Genomic DNA, 22,179 nt, shown 5'->3' with positions numbered 1-22,179 from the left:
GCAACAGATAAAGGTTGAAGAATGGCAAAATCTTCACACCATCTCAAAGTCCCTGTGTATCCACAATGTTCTCCACACTATAGATTTCCTTACAGGATTTAACACCAGAAATGCACTTTTTTTGTCTTTTATTGTAGCTCTTTTTCCTCTTTGCAAAACAGTGTGCAGATTTAGCTCTAAACTCACCAAAAAACATCCCTCAGCATCAACAATCTAAGAAGGTGAAAACCCCACTTTGGCTGAACTGCTAAGCACCACCAGACATGTGCAACTGCTTGAACTCCTCTCCTTTCAAGTCAATGCTACTGAAGGGTCAAAACTGAGTCACAGCACTTAAGAGTTTCTATAGCTACAGAAAGTCTGTCTTCATGTAACAGAGGCTGCACACCTGCACCTGATCCTCCTGTAAGAGTACATTTTATTTGGCTTATATTTTTCTTTATTGGCACAGCCTTTTAGTGGCAATTTATTTGTTTTCCAACCTGCTTCTGTTTTTTTGCATTCTCTTTGTTTGCATATTTCATTTTATGTATTTGACCATTAATGTTTACTGATTATTGCTAACTGTGTATTCCTAGAATCTGTGAGTGGACATCTGATTTCCATAATATAATAAGCGATAGATGAATCAACATCAACATGACTCACTTTGAAAGAAAAAAACAGCTCAGAAAAAAGGGAAGCTCATCATGAACTATGTTGTCAGATATTTGTGCATTTATAAAACTCAAAGCAAAATGGAAATATATTTAATTCCATAGATAAAGCATTGTGTGTGTGCTTTTTTTTGTTTCTTGGCGAGATCCCTGTCTTACACGACTCCTCCTCTTCCTGTCGAAACATTAGAAGTGCTGTGAACCTTCTGGAAAACTGTAGACATTGTGTGTGTGTGTGTGTGTGTGTGTGTGTGTGTAAAGCTCACAGAGGGCAGAGGTGATGTCTGATCCTTCATATCTAAGCAGAGGAAGGCCTTTGATTTCTCACTGTGCATAGCTGTGTACAGACCAAATGTGTATCATTTCTGTGTGTAAACTTTCAGTACTTTAAGTCTTATTTGCGTTTGTCCCCTTAAAGAAATGTAAGGTCATTGCTTCTTCAAGAAGCTCATATGTACAAAATCCTACAATGCGTTTAACATGCTAGTACTACTGGTTGATGTGGTCTTCCACCACAAGCAGAAGTGTCATTAGACTGGACACCCAGCGTTGAACATGTTTTTATAATCTAAACATCACCATTTTTTAAAGAAAATTGAATTAGATGCCGCTTCAGTCTTTTCTATGATATAAACAACAGAGGAGATGGAGGAAAGTGAGGACAGAGTAAGATACCCCCCTGCCCCCCCCCCCCCCCCCCCCCCCCCCCCCCCAAAAAAAACAAACTTAGAAAGGTAAAGTAGAATCAGCAACATACAGTTTGTAACCAAAAAGCTTTTAACAGAACTTCAGCAAGATACAGTCTAACTTATTAAGCCATCATTAGGGGTGTTGTTTTTTCCTTCAAGTTTATCTGCTTCTGGATTATGGAATCACTCCATCCATTTCCTATTCCCGCTGTATCCTGCTATCCCTGCTGCCATTAGGCCAGAAGCAGGGCACCCCCTGAACAGGTCACTAGTCCATCAGAGGACACGCACACTCACATGTACAGTCAGTTTAAATTAGTCAGGTAACCTAAACTACATGATTTTGGACAATACAGAAGAAGCCAGAGTACCAAGAGAAAACCCAGGCAGGCACTCAACTTATAAACCTCCCCTGCCAAGATTCATACTGGCAGCATTCTTACTGTTGTGCAACAGTGCAGCCAGTCTCAAAATCTAATTGAAACGTTGCATCTCATTTTCATTTTATTCTAAATAACTTTAAAAAAAAATAATAAAGGTCAAATTATGGGGTGAAAAGCCAAACTTGTAGCCACAAGCTTATGGTAGACATAAAGAATAATTTATAAAAGCCAGGTTAGCTTAGGTGTTTTCAAGTCCACAGCATTAGATTTTCATTATTTTCATACTGTAAAACTGATATTAGCAGGGTCAGCTTTGCGATATATATCACTTGATTTGTTAGGATTCTTTAAACTTAGCTTACAATTTATTTCCTGTGTTGTTTTTCCCCAAGTCATCTTATTTGTGCAGAGAAATGATTCATTATTTATTTAACTGGTATGTTCTGTTTTACATGATAATGTCAGCATGCTGATCAATCTACCCAAACATTTGTGCCTATGTTAATATTTTTAAAAGCCTAAAAGATTTAACATAAGCAACAAAAAAATAAACTCTGGTCTTTTAGATAACAAGAACACTTGACTTAAATGAACATAGTGAAACTTTGAGATTACACCGAGCTGCTCTCTCCTCATCTAGATAAACAAATTAAATCATCCCATTAAATAAGAGTCTGGAAAACGAAGATGATTTATGACCATGAAGTCATGCAATCAACAAACGCAGCCACACATGCACATTATAACACATTCCCATTGGCTGCCATTAACTTGAGATGTGACTTTAAAGCATGAACAAAACAAACCACTTTGCTCTCACTACTCAATGACAAACATATTTGAAAAACCAAAAGTTCAATGCTTTGTTAATAAAAATGCTGAATAAGCAACATACTGTAGTCAGCAATAAAAGTAGACAGATTTCACTCAGTCTAAAACTGTAAGCCACTCAGTTAAGTTAGCCAAATATACAGATTTAAAAAGATATGCAGAGCAAATCTTGAATATACTTAATTTAAAACTGGAATATTTTCTACTGAGTCTATCTGGTGTGGTAAATTTTTATACTGTTCTTCAGCTCAGCATAAAGAATCAATACCTTTTGGATTGCTTATGTATTTATTTATTTATGAATAAATCTTCATACATGGGGTCTCATTGTTGCTCTGAAAGTTTTAACAGATTAGTGACGTAGGTGCTGGATGCTGCCGGCCATCTGCAGCTCAATTCAAACTGACAAACATGAGCTGAAACTGACCAACATGCAGTAAAAGTGCCACAGAGGACAGTTTACTGTTAATGATGCATCAATTCAAACGTTGCTATTTGATTAGGTCTTGTTAAATAATATCTACGAGATGACTATTACTAATTAAGTCACAGACATCTCGAAATATATAAAAACACTTAGGGTTTAAGGCCAGGCTTCATAGGCATTAATGCATTTATTGGTCTGTAGAAAAGTCAAACTGGATAAAGTAGGTTTAGTGTGACAAGAAACAGATGTCTTATTAGCCTTGACTGTAATAAAATACCAACACAACCAGAAGAAATAATTATCCAAGCACATTCTTGTTGTTAAAGAATGGAGTGTAAAAGTCTCTTTATGACAGAACAACTATTTAAGCATTACTGCTCCCGACTGGATTTTGCTCACCTTCTGACCGTTTCTGCTCAAGGATACTACAGAAACATACACAACATGGCAACTAAAGAAAAACAAAAACATGTAGAAGTGCAGCACAGAGCAACGAACATGCTGTCCCTAGACACCAATTCTAGCACTAACACACAAAACACACACACACACACATACACAGACAAACTCATTTCCTGTTCCTGTGTTGATATCAAATCACAACAATAGGTGCATTTCAGCAGCTGCTTTGTGCTACTTAATGATGGGAAAATCACCAACAACAATTATCACCATTAGAGCGACTATCAGGCTTCTTCTGGGAACCAAACAGGGCCAATGGACTTGTTACTTTAAGAGCAGCAAGAAGAGGCGTAAAGAGAAACTGCACAAAGCAAAAAAACTATTACTGGGTATAGAACAGGGAAATAAAAAGAGAATAGAAAGAGATACAGAAATAAAAGCGTATCTGCTCATTTCATTTTAAAAGTTATTCTCATTTCCTCATATCGAATGGGATATAAAATTATCATGAAAAAAAAGAAAGATCTGAGACTCATAAGTATCATGTAGCAATACAGGAAATGTATTCAATCATGCCATGTATGCAATGCAAACTGAAAATCTGAAGCTGTTTTCTGAGCTAATAAATCACATACCCAGTCAGTTTATTATCCTGGCTTCATTTCTACAGCAGAAATGATATTTTTCTTTAGAAGAAAGGCATTAATTATGTCCCGTATACCAGTGCTTTTTAACATGAAGCCTTGAGCCTGCTTCATCTATTTTTTTCACCACTTGAAAAAAAATAAAGCAGCATCGATCGATCAGCCATGTTTGAACCTGATTTATACTAATCCAATTTACATACATGAGTCATGTAACGCACATGTCAAAACGTGATTTAAGAAGGGAAAACAATCCAATTATTTTAAAATATTTTGGTTGGTTTGTGCATAAATGCATACATTCATAAATGCATATATTTATATATTTGTGTTTTCCTCTGAGCATGCAGTGCACAGCATCTGTTGTACATATTTAAGCTTCTTGGATCAATAAGTCACATGTGAGATGTTCAAATACAAACCATGAAAACATTACACTGCCAAACAGTAAACAAGAAACTATTACCTAACTTTTTATCAAAATGAGCCATCTGCCAAGGAGGAGAGGAAACACTAGTCTACATGTGCAGCACCAGAGACCAATATATATATATAAGGTTCACTGTTGTTGGAAATCATTTGACAGTTTTGCCTTTAAGCTAATACAGTGGCGTACATCCCTTTAAAATGTTACAAAAGTGTGTGTAAATGAATGATCTTTCAAAAAGCCTTGAATAAAATCAGATAATTGGCTAGCTATAGGATAACTGTAAATGCAGATACATGAAAATGCTAAACTGAGTGGAGCTTGGGGCTTCACTATGTGAATATGCTGTTAAGCAGAGGTCACTTTTATGTTAAAGCAAATACTATTCAATTAAGACACAATATAACTAAGAACTTTCTACATGGACTGTTATGGCTTAAATCCACCTAAACTCAGTATCGTATATAACAACTTCTAACTGGATTACACACCAAGGGGGTTTTGAACAATCATACTAAAAGGGTGAGTCAGGATTTGGATACACAGCAGATGTAGCAATGGGTAGGGTAATAAGAAACATGACTTTTGACACACAAATCTCAGTGAAGTAATCCCACATTCAGTTGGTGTGACAAGACACAAAAACCATGAGGTTATTACTGTTGTATGTATGATATGATATCTATTGTTTGGCAAAATATTAAGGGGTGAAAACGATGTGTTGTGTTAAAGTCAGCATGCTTTCTCTGAAGTTATAGCAGGAACATGTATTGAGGAGGAGGGGGAAAGGGAGAGGCTTCCTTCCTTCGCTGTAAGTCACCAGGGAAGCAAGAAGCAGACGTCACAAACAAAGAAGGATGGATAGAGGGGGAGAAAGAGGCTAAACAAGACAAGAGAAAAGAAAGAAAATCAGAGAAAAAGGAGGAGAGCTGGATTTTGAGGTGGTTTTTAGAGTATTTGTGGGAAAGGGTGACAGAAAGTAATAGGAAGAAAAGCTGAAGAAAACAAGACAACAAGAGGTGCTGGACAAGAACGGGGTGAGGGAGGGAGGGGGCGAGGGGAAAAGCTCAGCATGAGAGGCAGTTTTAACAATTGGGTCATTTCTTCCGAATCTTTCTCCAGTGGAGGCCAGGGAAGTATAGTGTGGTTTAACTCACAGAGCCAAGTAGCTCAGAAATAACAGACCTAAAAGAAATTAAACAGGAAACTGTGGCTTGACTGTGTTTTAGCACAAAGTCTTTATTTCAGTAGTGGCTCAGGGGATATCAGCTTTATAGTAATGATCTTTCAGTAAGACCCTGTCAGAAACACTTCCCTTTCTTCTCTTAGTACGATAGATTCAGCAATTAAAGTACACCACAATATTGTTATGCAATCCATACTGGAATCATCCGGAGCATAAAGATCACTATTATGGCTTCAGGTTACTAAACATGTTGGCTTAAGTAAGCTTGCAAAACAATCTGGGTGTTGTATTAAATGCTGACAGCGTCATAAAAAGGTCCAGTTTTGTTTTCATCCTGAGTCATGAGTCCCTTCCTGAACCTCACTGCCTCAAAGCGTTCCTATAAAATCTGCGAATGAATGTGACAGGCTTGCTTTCTTGGCTCATTAACAGGCCAAGGACTCCAAATGGTGAAAAATTTCATTTTAACCAAGAAAAGTTAGGATTGGATGTTTTTTTTTTTAAGTATGTTTGGGGTCTTACACTTGCAATCATACGAAACTGCAACTGAGGGTGTCAACACAAGCTAAGGGGAAATTACAGCAGGCGTTTTTCATTATTTTCTGACCCTTTCTGGTGAAAAGGAGTTGAAATTATTGCAAACACACACACCAAGCACCATAATCTATGATGGAACTAACTGTCTGCAGTCCGGATTGTTAGCATTTGCACCTTAAAAAACCCATTGCCCATTACAATGATTGTCAATAGTTGAGTTTCCAAAAATGTTTTTTGATCCACCTCTGCAAACTTTACCTAACAAAAGGTTTGCAAAAGGTTTGATGTAGAAAAAGACTGTCTCAAATTACTCATCAGCAGTTTCTGCTTCAAAAGAAGAAACATAACAAATATTGGCTGAAGTCAAACAATAACTACAACAAATAATCCTGAAGACCTCTATCCACTTTTGTCTCCTAAATGATCAATGTGTCTGGTTTTGTTGGTTTCTTCTTTTTGAGGTTGTTTGTTAGCAACAACCACAATGGTGAGATATGTGCCAAGGCCCACACCACAAATGCCCGGTGTTTCTACATAATCTCTAAACTGGGTAAAAGATTTTTTGGGGGAGTATATATATATATATATATATATATATAGTCTGGGCCTTTCATTCACATGGAACTGGTGTTTTGGGAGGCCCAAAATGGCAAAAATGCCAGTGTTTCATTACTGATTATGCCACAGATCCACCTCTCCCTTTACCTTCATGCACAAAACCTGCCAACAGATATAACGATAGCATACTATTCATGCTGCAGAAGCTACTGAACATGACATAACTTGTACAGCAAAATGTTCTCCTGTCATCATTTCACAGAAATGTCTCCTTTTTAGCTCGATCCTCTACTACCTTCTTCTTTGTTTACATCACACTATTGATATCCATGCTCCATGTCTTATTCTCTGTTTTTAGGTGCATTTCTGTGGGAGCATTACAGCACCACTTACACGCCTGGACCATATACTACAGCATTTTCAGCGGGTCTGTGTGAACGCACACATTTCTTGAAATAATTCTGAAAACCTTTTAAAACAAAGTTGGTTCAGTCAAGGTGGATGGATCTCAGTGTGTCGTATACATTTACTGCTGCTTTTCTTTCCCTCATGTAGAAATTAATTTTATATATTAAATAATGAGAAATTCAAGGATATTACCTGTGGTTCCCAACAACTGATTCAGTAATCTTCAGTATTTTCTAACACTATATGGTTGAAATGACTCATCATAAAAACAATCCCTTAAAGATGTGTTCTCATCCTCTGAGTGTTTGCAAAAGCTCCATTAGGCTTGTTTTATGCACATTTTAACTCTCACAAAGATACTCAATAAATCTATTCTAAGCCTAATTACATCCTTAAAACAGGCAATGTATAAAGGACTTATATTTAAGTATAAAAAGTGTAATTTTACCATTATATATATGTGTATATATATATATAATTTCAGGTGTCATTGAAGTGATTGGCTGGATGAATAAAGATAACCGCTTGGTTAAAGTTTTACCTTTTAAAGTGTCAAACCTTTCATGTCCTCTTAATGAGCAAGTATAGACATACTTCCGTTGTGTTAAAAGTTACACATTTATGTCTTACGGTTGTTGACTGAATTTTAAGTCACTGCGCTTGAGTTCAGACTGTTGGGCCTCTTGCAGGAAAACAACCTGGTTTTAACTAACTAATCTGCTCAACTCATTTGGACTACTGTCAAACTGGCTGTTGAACACATAAACTCTTCATCACACCGGCGGCAACAATACAGACTTTTAAACAGCTATTTGGTTATAAAACACTGTCGCCTGCTCTTTTACACTGACTGAATAGTTTTACAGCAGCTGGGCAGCACAGCCAACGACAAATTTAGAAACACACACCCCGCGTATAATGATGCAAGAATTAATTTAACACACATCTAGTTAGCTAACGTCCCATTAGCATAAAAACATTTAGCTTAGCGCTTCGTCCGCGTTCAAGTGTGTCGAACTTATCCGACAGAAAAGTTACAGAAAGAAAGCAACAAAACAAGCAGACTTCCTGGAGAAAGATAGCGGATTGTCACTGAGAGAGACAAGAGGAAGAGAGGCTTCACATTGCACGTCTACACACACACACACACACACACACACACACACACACACACACACACTCACCGTTCGCGGTCTGAGACACGGCAGACACGGCGGTCTGACCCATATTAAGCCGGACCGGAGCCCCCACCCGCCTCCGAACCCGCTATCACGGCCTCCTAGTCCCGCATAAGCCCGGTCCGGGGCCGCCGAGTGAGTTCATCTCTATACAGAAAAGTTTTAACGGTGATGGCTGAGGCGCTGGAAACTTGGTTGATACACTGAGTGACTGGGTCGCTACTACGTCGTTACTTCCCCTCCCTTCTCCTCCTCCTCCTCCTGTGAGCAGCTGAAAAATGCTTCTCATTCCGCTATGCAGATTAGAGGCACTGCTGGGGTCACAGGGTGGAGGGGTCCGACACCTCCAGATATATTTGCACTATGCAAGTCAAGAAAATGGCCCATTAACCGAGAACTATACTAGCATACTTTGTGATTTAATACATTTAATCAAGTATCTCACTGAATATGAGACCGGGGTTTCTGTTAGATGCAATCAACAGGCCATTATATATTATGCCATATATTTACTAAAAACTAAGCCAAAATACAGAAAAACGCTATAAACATCAATTACTCTTAGTTATTCAGTTCAGTAACATGTAAATCCACATTTATTCTCAATAACTTGAAGTCCTCATTTTCACAATGATGTTATCTGCCTCTTACATTATTAAGGGGGAAGTTTGGTCCCTTTTTAAAAAAGATGCTTCAGTACACTGCAGACTCTAGGTTCCTGTTCATGTAGAGCTCTCTTAAGGCCCCGGCACATTTCAGTTGGTTTAATGTCTGGAGTTTGACTGGGCCATTGACACATTGATTTGATTCTGTTCTGGCCATTCTGTTGCAGATTTGCTGGTGTGCTTAGGATTGTGACCCAAATTCAGCCAGGCTTAACGGTTGGACGCTTACATTTGACTTTAAAATACTTTGGTACACTGAGTAGCTCATGGTTGACTGTAAGGAGTCCAGATCCCATGGCTGAAAAACAAACCTAAATTATCAACCGTAGTGCTTAATAGATAATTTGAGGTGTGTGTGCTGATATGCTGTGCTTGGATGGTGCCAAACCTGCTGCTTTGCATTATAGTCATGTCTCCACTTTGGTCTGATCCGTCCATAGCACATTGTTCCAGCTGTCTTGTAATTTGTTCATAGTCATTGTATGCTGCCATGTTCTTTCCGCTTTCTTTAGTTGTTTTTTAATTGTAATGTCATGACTTTAAAAATTTAACATGCTAACTCAGGCCTGTAGAGACTGCTGTTTCTCTGAGGAGTGCACAGTCTGAACTTGGGGTGAACTTGCTGGAGCAGCCACTCCTGGAAGATTGGCAACTGTTTTGAATGTCATTAGCAAAATGATTAGCAGCAGCAGGCTGCTACTTAGCCTTTTAACTCCTTTGACAGCAGAAAGGGTGAACTTATTTATTTATTTATTTAATACACTGCTTTTGTGTTTAGTTTTTGTTCAGATTTCTATATTTTTTATTTTCCAAATGTTTAATCCTGGTAAAAACTATTGTATGTGCTGCTGATGGTGCCAGTGCTTTTTTTTTTAGTTCTACCTTTAAGAGTATTCTACACTGCCGTCTTGCTAGTAAAAACTTTGAGCACTTTTTCCAGCACTGCACATATTAGATTAGTATATCAATATCAACTAAAACCAGGCACAAAAATTTACTTGGACTTGAGAAATTAAAATAATACTGGAGTCAAAATGATGATTTGGTGACAAGTCCAGATATTATGCTAAATAATAACAATAATAAAAAAAGGGAAAAGTAACTGAAATGTCTGAGACTGTATTGTGGCATCATTTGGTTCTGCACAAGTACTCCTGACCATAATCCATTGGTGGTTTTACCATCGGTTGGATACTGGATTTGTAAAACTAAACCTGGGTTCTTATGTTGAGGTTGTGGTGATTTTACAGGCCCCTTTCTGGTACAGGGTTGTGAATGATCCACATGTTAGAATCTGAAGCTTTTCTGCACCAACATCCTCTAAATCATTATCATATTTTAAAAACTGTCATGGCCACAACTTCAACCAGAAAGAGTTTCATTGGTCAGAACATAAACATGTTTGCATCTTGACTAGCTGCAGAAATATCAAACCATATGGTGGCAACTCTAGTTACCACGTTCTAGTTTTCACTTTCTTTTCTTTTTAATCACCCCCCTGACATTTGGTAGAAACGAATTTCTGAATTGAAAATCACTTAATGAAATGTTAGTGTTACAGTGCTACAAAAAGATCCACATTTGTTGGTGGAAACCGATGACATGCACGGTAAATGTTTAGACTTTTTAAAGTTTATTTCCCCAATTTAATACTTAATTAACAGACTAATTTGTACTTTTCTTTAAATAGAGCTCTAAATGTCTCTTCTTTAACTATATTAATTTAGATTTGCTTCCATGGGCAAAAAAAAAAAATAGATGGTTTGTGTCTGTGCTGAGGGTCTGCATGGATGGGCGAATGATAGTTGTTCAAGTAATACTTACAAAAGAGGGATCTACTAGAACTAAGTTGTATTCTTTATCAGTTTCTTTAGTGGCAAGAAGAGTGATGTGAATTTGAAGGCTCATTGCCAGCTGAACCTCAGTGGGAGTGATGAGGGATGCAGCATGACAACTGCTTTCATGGAAAGTTTACTCCCTGCAGCTTCTGTAAAAGAACTGCATGAATCATATTAAAAGTAAGTTTTAACTTTGACTGACGGAAATTAAATAACTGGAGCGGACATTTTGCTAACAGCACTGACATTTCCATTTGGGTGATTTGGTCAGCTAACAAGTTTACACAGATGACAAGTGATTAAAATGATTCATAAAAACATCAGTTTCTATGAAAATCTGCTAGAATCTTTTTCCTTTTAATATGCTGTTTTATGAAACTTTTCATTCATTTAAATATCTTCAACAGAGGCTAGGATTAACAAAGTTACCTTGACTGATAGAGCTACAACAGCTACATTGCCGGGACAGACTGTCAGATTAAATGAACCAGTAACATACTGTAAACTTTACTCTGCACAAAATTGTTCTTTGGCTCAGACAGAGCCCAGGTCATGACATAATACATAATAAGTGGAATAACCCAACAGGTAATCCTGTAGGGGTTCATCTACTTCTCATTACCAGTATACCGTTGGCAATCAATGGTTTGGACCCACTTTGCCATTGGATTTAATGTTTGGTATATTATTCTTGAACACAGCCTGAACGTCTTCGATAAACTTGCTTGTCATTTCTTTAAGTAGTCACCAAGAACAGTTCTCCAAGCACCTTAAAGGACTTTCCATAGTTCTTCTTTAGATGTTGGCTGTCTTTTGTTCCACTATCTGCCAAACATGATCCTACCCAGCTTCAGTAATGTTGAGGTCTGGGCTCAGTAGAGGATTTATCACTCCAAAAGACCTGTTGCCACTGATGTATAGTCTAGTTTTTGTATTTGACATACCTTCGCTTTTCTTCCTGTTCTTTGTTATGAATGGCTTCTTTATGGAGATCATTCCTAATGAGGCTTCAGTGAACAGTAGCTGGATCAGTGTAAGGTCCACATGCATCTCTCAGGTCCTGCTTCTGGTCTATGTTGGATTCTTTTTAGCCTAAAAAACCTACAAAAGAGATTTTCAAACTTCCCCCTTCTTCTTTAGTCCTCTGCTTGTCCAGTTTCCCACGATATTTTAAGGCTACACTACACCATGGTCAAACATGTCAAGTTTTACTTAATAACTCTTTGGGAATCACTTCAGTCAACCTGTGTTTTCATTGACATTCTTTATAGATGCAACTAAATGAGAACAAACTATACGTCTTCACAACAGGATAAATTGTTTTTATTATGTAAAGCACTTTGTGCTGCTTTTGGTATGAAAGTGTTTTATAAATAAAGTTTGACTTTATTTGAACAGGCTGTTAGTGCCATAATACTCAAAGATACAGTTTACATGTTACACGTAAACACACCACTGGTGTCTTTTTATTCTTGAATGATTCATAGGTCACTTTTAAGTGACTTGCCAAAAAAAAAAAAAAATAAAAAAGGTAAGTAATACAATTTAAAGATATCTGTGGAACAGGGTTGGGAATCAGTAAGATATTTAGGTCATGGTTCACAATATCTAAACGAGGTAAGAGTCTGGACAGTGTCTGAGGCTCCAGAGCGGGATCAGTGCAGTAAGCTCTGCCCCTGAGGGCAACTTATCATGAGTCAAGGGAATGACAATAAACCCTAAACCAAGCTGTGAGTCCAATCAGCTGAGATTCGTCAGCTTGAAAGGAGGGCACCTAAGTAATATCTGCTTAATGTGAGATATAATGTGACTACCGCAGTGTTCTAGAGTCTCAGCATTAGAGTCAACTGGTGCATGAGAGAGAAGCTTTGGCCATCATCAGCATCAACACAGAGTCAACTGAGGTCTTACAGAACATGGCCTGAGACAAATGATCTGTCGTTACACACACAAACACACACATGTGCACACAATGGTCGCTGAATGACTTCAGAGGACATTATATTGATTCATACATTTAGTCCAACTTAAACAAAAACTACTTCTTACCTAATCTTTACTCTAAGCTTTATATACATTTTTTCTTTGTGATTAAATGATTAAAGTTATGGAAATTTGTTTGATTTTTTCCATCCAGTACAATTAATTCCTTTTGTGTTTGTGTAAATATAAACACAGACACACACTATGCATGTCACAAAGAGACTCGACACATGTGAAATTATTTTTCATTTTGACCAATACTGCCATCTAGTGTCACCATAAGCGAAATGACTTCAGGGTGAAGATTATCATGTTTTCTCATTTGTAATGTAAAACTTTTCTCCATATTAGCACTGCCCACTTCTTTGTTTTTCCTCTCCTAAGCCATCAAAGAATAAATAGCCTTAAACAATCGTAGCTGTTGTGCAATTAGAGAAGCAAGCACATACTTGTGAGAGATTTCTGCATGAAAAGTCTTACAGTCACCAGCCAACTTTAAGCGAAACTGGTCTGGCACATTAACACAGGGAAAATTTGACAGTTAAAACTAAGCAGTCTGGTTGGATCCTGCACAAGTTTCAGGCTTTAGTCTTCACCTCTTAATACCTTCACATCTGTAGTTAGCCAGTAATTCAGTACCACATGACTGCTTTTTATTTTTTTATTTTTTTTTTTACAAATTTAGTTTGTTTTTTATTTAAAGTATTGCCATTTAATACAGATTCAGGATGCGCCAAGAAGACAATCAGGGATTGTCATTAGTGAATGAGATGGAAGTGGATAATTGAACATGCAGTAAGTGAATAGGAGGGAGGACTAAGATATAACTGGAGGATACTTAACACAAGAAAATGACTCTGTTAGCATTGACTGGAAGATAATGGTATATACTCTTTGTATTAGCAACACATACTGAATTTGCTGGAAGCTACATGTGTTAAATGAAAAATATAAGGTTACTAGTGCAGAGCTAATAGAGCATCAACTATAGAGACCAGCTGATACTGATACTGATGAGAGATATTTTAAACACCGATAACAAAGTTTGACATATTTGCATATTTTCAATGCATGTTTTCATCATGATTTATGCTTTCTACCTTTATGTCAGTTACTGATCAACTATAGGGAAAATACCCCCTTGGATTAACTTGGACCAATGTGAAACTTTTACTTCATACTGTATTCAAAGAAAGAGAGAGATACACAAATTTGTATGGAAATTTATTTGTCAAGATAAGCTTTTTTCAGGAAGCGGGTCTGGTTTGTCCTGGCACTAAATAACAGAGATCAAGTGAGGCAGCCTGACCTTTTAATGACCAGAACAGAGACAGGAGAGGTGAAGGAGGCGAGGGGCCAAAAGGAAGGAAGAGAGTCATCAAATATTAAGTAGTAGCCTCAGCAAAACAAGGGATAATAATTGTTTAAGTGCTACTTTTCCAAGCCTTTTTTTTTCCCCTCTCCTTGACTTATTCATTAAACCTGATGTTTGCCCTGTTACAGCCTCAGAGAACTGTCACAGCCAAACATGACTCTGCATTTTTAAAATACTGTCTAAAAAAGAAACAAGTGCATTTAATATTCACTGGCCATTACAGCTCTGTGGTCTTGCACACTTCCCCTTTATGCATAAATGGTTTGGGTATCAGAAGTAGCATTAATCTTCTGTGTTATAGTATAGACTGACCTTTTCAAGAGACGGGGCTTGGAGATCTCCATACGAGGATTGTGATTCAGACTGGAAACTGTCATAACAGCCAAGTGTGATTTAGCAAGGAACAGGCTCCACTGCACAAGTGACTGGGCTGAGCTAAGAGGAGCTGTAGATAACTGGTTTCAGTGAAATCTCATCATGGTTTTGTGGAGTTTTATCACTTTAAATTGGATAGCAAAATGGGCACAGTTGAATGTTTTTGCTTTTTTCTTATATTTTGTGACCTTGAAAAGTGAATAACTGTGCTTTAAATAATTGTTCACTGTCGTTAGCAGACTTTACTTTGGAAATGCATCAATGATCTAATTTTGATCTAAGTTTTTTTTTTTTGGAATTTCTAGGAAATCTGTTCAAAGCATGCATTTTTCAAGCTGGGTCTCACTACAGCATTGTGTTAACTGTAATAATATTTAAATCATATCACTTCTACAAACCAGTAAAAGCTCAAAGGAAACTCTTCTCTTTAATACATAATTGAACAATAAGTGCAGGGCAGGTTGAGTAGACTTAACTTTTCCACCACAGCTAAGTGATTGTGATTTCAGCCTAGATCATTTAAGCAATGATTATTTGCAGAGTAACCAGAGAAAAAAAAATCAATGTACTGACATCTATTGTTCACCTGTGTGTAATTTTGAAAATAAATTGCTATTTTTAAAGCCTTGTTTTGGCTGCTGATGATGAAAATTATAACATTTTTTGGGATATTTCCATTCAATTCAATTCAGCACAGAGAAAGAAAAAAACAGTTCTCAATTTCACATGCACAAACATTTTTATCTGATAATATAATTGTAAATTCTTATAATGTAACAATACAGTAGTGGCTATCTCCATTCTTCTTCCTCTTCTCATCTGCCAGCCAGCTCATCTGAAACATGATCTCCTGTTTGTTGTATTCTGTTCGGCACAACCCATAAGCTGCCATCACTGCTAAAATGTTGCCTCTATAAATCAATAGCTGACATCCTGCCAAACCGGCAGTCAGAGAGCTTAAGACAAAGCTCAAAAGAGACACAGAAAGTAAGGAAGGGAGCTGGGGACAAAAAGAGCTGCAGGAAAGACTGATACTGTTGGGTACAGTAACAGCAACCATTAAAAAAAAGGCTGCAGATGTTGGAAAATGTACAATAATAGCACCAGCACATAAACAAAACACAGAAGTGTGTGATATGAGGCCCTATGACAACACAAAATCCAGAGAGTAAAATATTCAGCATCCAGCATTCATCTCTGCGCTTTTAAATTGTAACTATATAAGGCCAAATTTGCACAGATTTACTAGAGAGGCACTGTCATTAGAAAAACAGCTGTCCAAAGCGTGTCAGCCATGTTTACTCTGTAGTGTTATGCAGCTTTCAGGACATAAGCTTCCTCTGGAAGTTCAAAATGGTTTGTTTTAAAGTAAACTTGCCAGTGGTTGATGATGGTTGCTTTGGCCACTGAGGTCTGTTTTTAAAGAATGTGGCTTGAAAGGTCTGGTACAGTGATACAATGATAAATTTGTCCAACCCTCTAACTTTAGGGTTGCACATGCAATACTAACTGCTAAAGGAAAATTAAAAAAAAAACAGTTAGTGTAAACAGGTAGTTGTGGTTTAGGAGCCCTCTTGTTCCCTCCTGGGACGGTAACTTTGAAACAGGTTATTCGGTGGATAACATGAATTAGCCTACTTGTCGAACAAGTATGATCAATCTGGGGGAATGTTGTTTAACCAGAGCAGGACACACTTTTTCATTAAAAATGAATGTCTGACAGAAATAAGTTGACACATCTCACAAACTAGCAGCTTGTGTGGCATAAATGAACCCATCAGAGTGGCTTTTTTTTTCCTAACCTAACACAAGATGATGTGCGATCGACTAAAGCAAGTGCTAAATGGCTTGATTTAATTTTGTTACAAAGACATGTTCAGGTTCATCTCACGCTGTCATTTAGTGCCACGTACAGCAGCACCATTCAACAGCAGGGAGAGAGCTTTAGTTCACTGCTAACCCGCACAAGCCAGATACATATGAATGCATGTTTTCTTACAGACACTACTTTGCCTTGCAAAACACAAATATACAAATTTGCAACAGCAGTAATTTGATATGTGCTGAATCAGGCCACATCTCAGTGAACACAGACAAAATTACACACATACAGAAATAGCGAAACCTTACGTAGAATCTTCAGATCATTTCTGTCTTAAATTACTGGCTTCCTTTATTGACAAAAGGCAGCAGAAGCTTTGCCTATTAAACACACTGATATGTTATGACAACCTCTGCTCACAGTAATTAAACTATATTAGATAACACGGGCCTGATATAGCTCACCTGCCTTCTCCTGCTGAGTAATACGCCAACCAGTGCTGTGACATATCATCATCACATGATCCAACACACCCAACTGGGCAATCATCCAACTCCATTAGGAAATATTAGTCGTAATAAGTTTCCTTTCCTCAGTAGGAATATTGATAAGAAAAGTAGTTGCCATTAGAAGTGGTTTGTCTAAGTCATGTGAGAAACTCTAATGCTGTAATGCAAGTGTGGGCAGCCTGGAAAATCCAATAATTCCTTTTGAAGAGATGCATACAGTCATTGTTGCTTTGTAAGCTTTGCCAAAGAATCTGTTAATAAAAGTGTCATCTGAAAATCTGGACCTCTTCATAGCACAACAGAAGGCTGTTTAAAAGAACTTAAATGTTATTAAGTGATCTACTTGCATCATTAGAATCTAATTAATGCTGCACAAAGTGAAGCTGCTGTTTATCTTTTGAGTATTTGCCTTGTACGTGTCTTATGAATGAAAGATGTTAAGTATCTATTCTAAATGATGAAAAAGACAAAAGAGGACAGGACAAACAAACTTGGAGCAGATGACTGTTACTCTTTCAACAATGGAAAGACATTCATAGAGCAGCTCATAAAACAAAACAATCAAAGGCACCAGTACCGAGTCATGTGCATATTGAAATGCATCATGACCCTCTTTTAAATTGAATGGTCCTGAAGACAGCTATCTTCAAAGTAAATATGACCACTGTGCTCAGGCTGCTTCATCACTCAGGAATCAGGATTCACAGCCTCTGCATGCCGCTCGTAACACGCAAAGCAATCACTGGCAAACAGGTGACAAGCAAAGCTCAGCATGTGAGGGAAGAGTGACAAGAAGAAGTAGAGGAAAGACGTTCTCTCTGCTGGCACCAAAGCTTGACAAAGCCACGGAGAGTCAGGCAGAAAGACAAAGATAGAGAAGGAAGTACATCTTTTATATGAGGAGGAAACTCACCGTCATGTTCCATGATGTGACCCGGGGAATGTGATCAGCTCAGTGAGCTGGTCCCTTCCTATTCCCAGCATATGACCTCTTTCCCCTCCCTTCCCTCTGTCTCTCTATACTTCTCTCGTTTATCACTCTGAATTCCCTCCCTCTCCTCTGTCTCAGCCACTCTCTGATGGCTCCTCCTCTCTCCCTGCCTCCTGCATCCACTTGCTCAAATACAGAGCATTAAAAGTAAATGTTTGTTTCCATCTCAGGTCCTTGTCTTCCCTTCCAATCTCAGCCTGCATTTGTCTCCATCTCCCCGCCTGTCAAGGTTTTTTTCCTACTTCCTCTGGCTCCAGTCTCCTCCATTTTTTTTCCATGTTCCTCCATGAAAACCCAATGTGAGTCAGAAAATAAGGAAACTCACTTTTAGGGATGAAGCTACAGAAAGAGAGGCTATCAAATAATGAGAGGGTCTGCTTCATGTTTCTTGTCTTTTTTTCTTGTTGCATTTATCATAATTGATGTTTTATCTTTATTTGTGACGATTCTAACATTATGTAGATATAAAAGGATTGCAGCTACAGACAGCTTTGATCCAAAGTGTTGAAATATAAGATAACTGGATTTCTCCTCTTGATTTTGGAAATATTTTACCTCTTATTCAAAAGGCTTCTTCAATTCTAACTAAAAACACTGTAGAGAAGTTTTAAGTTTATAAGCTGTGGGTGGGAAACCCATCTTAAAAAGCCAGGGACATCAGATGTAGCATCTACTAATGCATTTTGTGTGTTGCCTAGCTTTTCTGTCAGTGGTTTACCTACGTGACCAGCTTGTGAGATATTTGGATCCAAAGATAAGGTATAAATAGTTGTAAACAACAAACGGGATAGGTGGGTGAGTCAGTAATACATGTGACCTCAGCAACTGTCAAAGTGTGAACATCCCATCTTATGAAACAGAAACTCTCCACCAGTCATTTAGAGCTGAAGACAATTTTAGGACTAGAGATTAAAACATCTTCAAGAACCAAGAAAAAGCCCACTTACCTTCCATTCAAACCCTCCGGATTACCATGACCTGGATAAATGCACTCCAACAACTCAACATCAAAGGAAGAAAGAGGATTTATATGACTTTGAACAGCATGGTTTTTGTTGCCAGATGGGTTAGTCTTGCTATTTCAGAAACTGCTGATCTACTGGGATTTTCACAAAAAAAAAAAAAAAAAAAAAAAAAAATGTACGGTTTACGGTCTGAAAAAAGAAAATATCCAGTGAGCAGCAGTTTTCTGGACCAAAATGCCTTGTTGATGTCAAATGTAAGAGGAGAATGGGCAAAATTGTTGGAGATAATAGAAAAACAACGGTAACACAAATAACCACTGGTTACAACCAAGAGATGCAGAAAAAAAGAAATCTTTAAACATACAACGCGTCCAACCAAGCAGATTGGCTACAGCAGCAAAAACTCCTGTCACTCCTGTCAGCTGCAAACAGGAAACTAAAGATACAATTCACACAGGCTCATCTAAATTGGAGGATAGATAGAAAACTGTGTTGCATGGTCTAATCAGTCTCGGTTTCAACATACAGTTTTTATTGTATGTTGAAAAAAAAATAAATAAATAAAATATATATATATATATATAAAGCAAGTTAGCATATTTGATCAATCTTAATAAACCTGTAAGGATCTGGGACCAGTAAATCTGATGATAGGAGGGTGGATTGTTTAGTCATCGTCAATTAGATTTAATGCAACACCAACACCATCCTGATGAAGTGCATTAGCTTGCTGTTTACTCAGTAAACAACAGCTCTTTTATGTTTTATATCAACATTGATTGTTGCTTGGTAATGCATAGATCTGACAACCATGGCACCACTGTGACTGCATCGTGACAAAACAACCAAAGCAGATATTGAACACACGGATCATAAACAGAACATCAGTAATAATTGCAACGCCAAATAAATCAATATACACAGAGACGAAGGGTGAAAAGGAAACAGACGGGAAAGAAAAGGCAGACACAGAGCATGAATGTCTAAGTGGCAGACAGATGGTCATTTTCTTTTGTTCTGTCTGTCACAACAGTAAATATGTCATGTGTACACCTGTGCAGGTTTGATGCTGGAAGCCACAGCTTACTGTATCACACCTAATGGATTTTGGCTCTGCAATACTCCAGTATGAGGTCTATAAGACCTGCATATGTATTATAAACATATCATCTGATACTACAGTTTAACCTGCAAAAAGCAATGGTGGAGAAAGACAATTAAACAACTGCTGATGGATGGAAAATAGCATGTGTGTTTGTGTGAGCTCATGTAAACACTGCAAGTAATCTGGAGGACAAATATGTCCACGCAACTACTGTCAGCTATCACATAAAAGCAGCTAATGTCATCTTATGCTATTACACTATATACTGCATTATCCACTCTTCCTGTTTCATTCATTTTCTTCTTTTTTCATTTTTTTGGGGGGGTCCTTTAATCCCCTCCCTGAAAAGCATTACATCTCAAAGCTCTTATTTTTGTCATGTCTTCTGTTACACAGGTTAAACCAAGGAAGCGATAATTAAATTTCCATTATGCACAAACATTGCATTGCCGTATGAGCACAGTATTATTAGAGGCTGTGCAGAGGCGTGTTAACATCCTGTTTATTTGCTGCTAAGGTATTTCAACAAATATTAATAGAGTTAAAGGTTTATTAAGTAACCACAGAGTTACTGATAGACAGATGGAGAGGAAGGGAAACACAGAGAAGGAGACTTTGACTTTTCAAGCGGCCCAATGAAGCGACTCAGAACGAACGAGAACTGGCTCATCAACTCCAGCATCACCCACCCCCCCACAAATACTCACAAAAAATAGAATGGACAAAAATCTTGACAGTGCCACTATCTCACAAGGTCAGCTTGTATTTAAAAAATGTCTTTTTTTCCCCACTATTAAATGTTTTCAGCCCACCTAAAAACAGAAACTGAGAGTGAATATATTATAAGAAATAGGACTGAAAGAAGGTCATAGTGAACTCCAGTCAACAACAATGTTTAATTAACTGCCAAGACAAGAAACACACCTGTGTGTCATTATACAATCAGTGTAATTACAGGATTACAATCTTGTTTGTCTATCCATATAATCACGTTCTAAGCTCTACAAAAGGTTGGGGACTGCACAATACAAATAAAAAAGAAACAATCCAGTGATTTGCAAAGAATGTAAGCCCTCTATTTAATGAAAAATAGTAAACGAGAACAAGCCAAATGTGTAGGGTTTTCTATAATTCCTATAATTCCAATAATAATGCTCCAAGTATTTTCAGCTGGTGAAAAGTTTAGAATTGTGCATTATGATGCACCCAAAATTACTTTTATTGGCAACAATTATTTTTCCCAATGTGGGAAGCACATTGGTAAAAATGTGGGGTTCAATGATTTACCAAAAGATATTTCAACACATACAGTACTAATCAAAAGTTCTTTTTTTTTACTCAGGATACGTTTACTAATTCAGAATGAATGGAAAGATGAGACTAATTTAAGTAATTTAACTGTAAGCTGGGGAAGCTGCAGATTAAACCAGCTCCCTTCCAAGTCAAGGACGATCAGTCTAGCTCATGGGCTTCAGATGCCCTGTTCTCATTGAGGAAACCTTACTGACTTAAAGCTAACTATGCTAAATGTGAGCCTGTACTTATGTACTTTAACAGATTCTGTTACAAAGGTGAGAGATTTCTCTCTCTCACCTTTAGCCTATATGATATATTGTCAACAATTTCCAAATAGAGTTCCAAACTTTTGTTTATAAATAGTTTAACATTTCTTTATAGTTAAATCTTATATCAACTTGGGGCCTAAAGTGTCACAATCGGTGGGTTATGGTATTGTTTTTAGTTAAGTTCTGTTTGTAGTATTATATCCTCAAACTGTTCTCATGAATTTAGTTTAGCTTGTCTTTAGGGTTCAGGTCGAGTATTCAGTTGTGTTTATTTCCTGTTCCCATATACCTGGCTCTCATTTGTTAGTTCCCTCTCTATAAAAATGCTTTGGTTTTATTTTTCTCCTTGCTAGGTCCTCATCTATCCTGTCCTGGTTTGCCATTGTGTCTTCCTAGTTATACGTTGCAAGTCAATCAATTTTAAGTTCATCTATGGACTCTATTAGGAGGGTTTTTTTGTTGTTGTGTAGTTTTGGTTCTGGTTCTTTATTAATCCTGCCATTGTTGTACCTTTTGTTTCTTTTAATAAATCATGTTCCTACTTTAGCCTGCCTCGTAGTCCTGCTATGGAGTCCTTCACCCTCGACACCTCCCATCCATGGCTCATGACATAAAGAAGGTTGCATCTGAAGCTCGATATTGTTTTTCTTTGCTTAATAG

At 37.5% G+C, this 22,179-nt stretch overlaps 1 protein-coding gene across 4 annotated transcripts in view; it reads right to left on the bottom strand.

Annotated features, from left to right (window-relative positions):
- The window catches only part of phactr2 (phosphatase and actin regulator 2), a 48,680-nt gene that overhangs the window by 21,122 nt on the left and 5,379 nt on the right, over positions 1-22,179 (bottom strand). The window contains exon 1 of one of the 4 annotated variants that reach the window (XM_042009611.1): positions 17,807-17,882. The exons of 2 other annotated variants lie outside the window; for them this stretch is intronic. In XM_042009611.1, the coding sequence (XP_041865545.1) occupies positions 17,807-17,819 (13 nt within the window). In that variant the 5' untranslated portion in view covers positions 17,820-17,882. Of the gene's footprint in view, positions 1-8,332; positions 8,588-17,806; positions 17,883-22,179 lie in introns of those variants that run through there. One more of the 4 variants, XM_042009610.1, reaches the window with a different exon arrangement.

The sequence above is a fragment of the Melanotaenia boesemani genome, chromosome 16 (genome assembly GCF_017639745.1).
Source record: "Melanotaenia boesemani isolate fMelBoe1 chromosome 16, fMelBoe1.pri, whole genome shotgun sequence".
In the NCBI taxonomy this organism is placed as follows: Eukaryota; Metazoa; Chordata; class Actinopteri; order Atheriniformes; family Melanotaeniidae; genus Melanotaenia; species Melanotaenia boesemani.
Note: the sequence above shows the minus strand (reverse complement) of the source record. Positions and strands in the feature narration are given on the sequence as shown.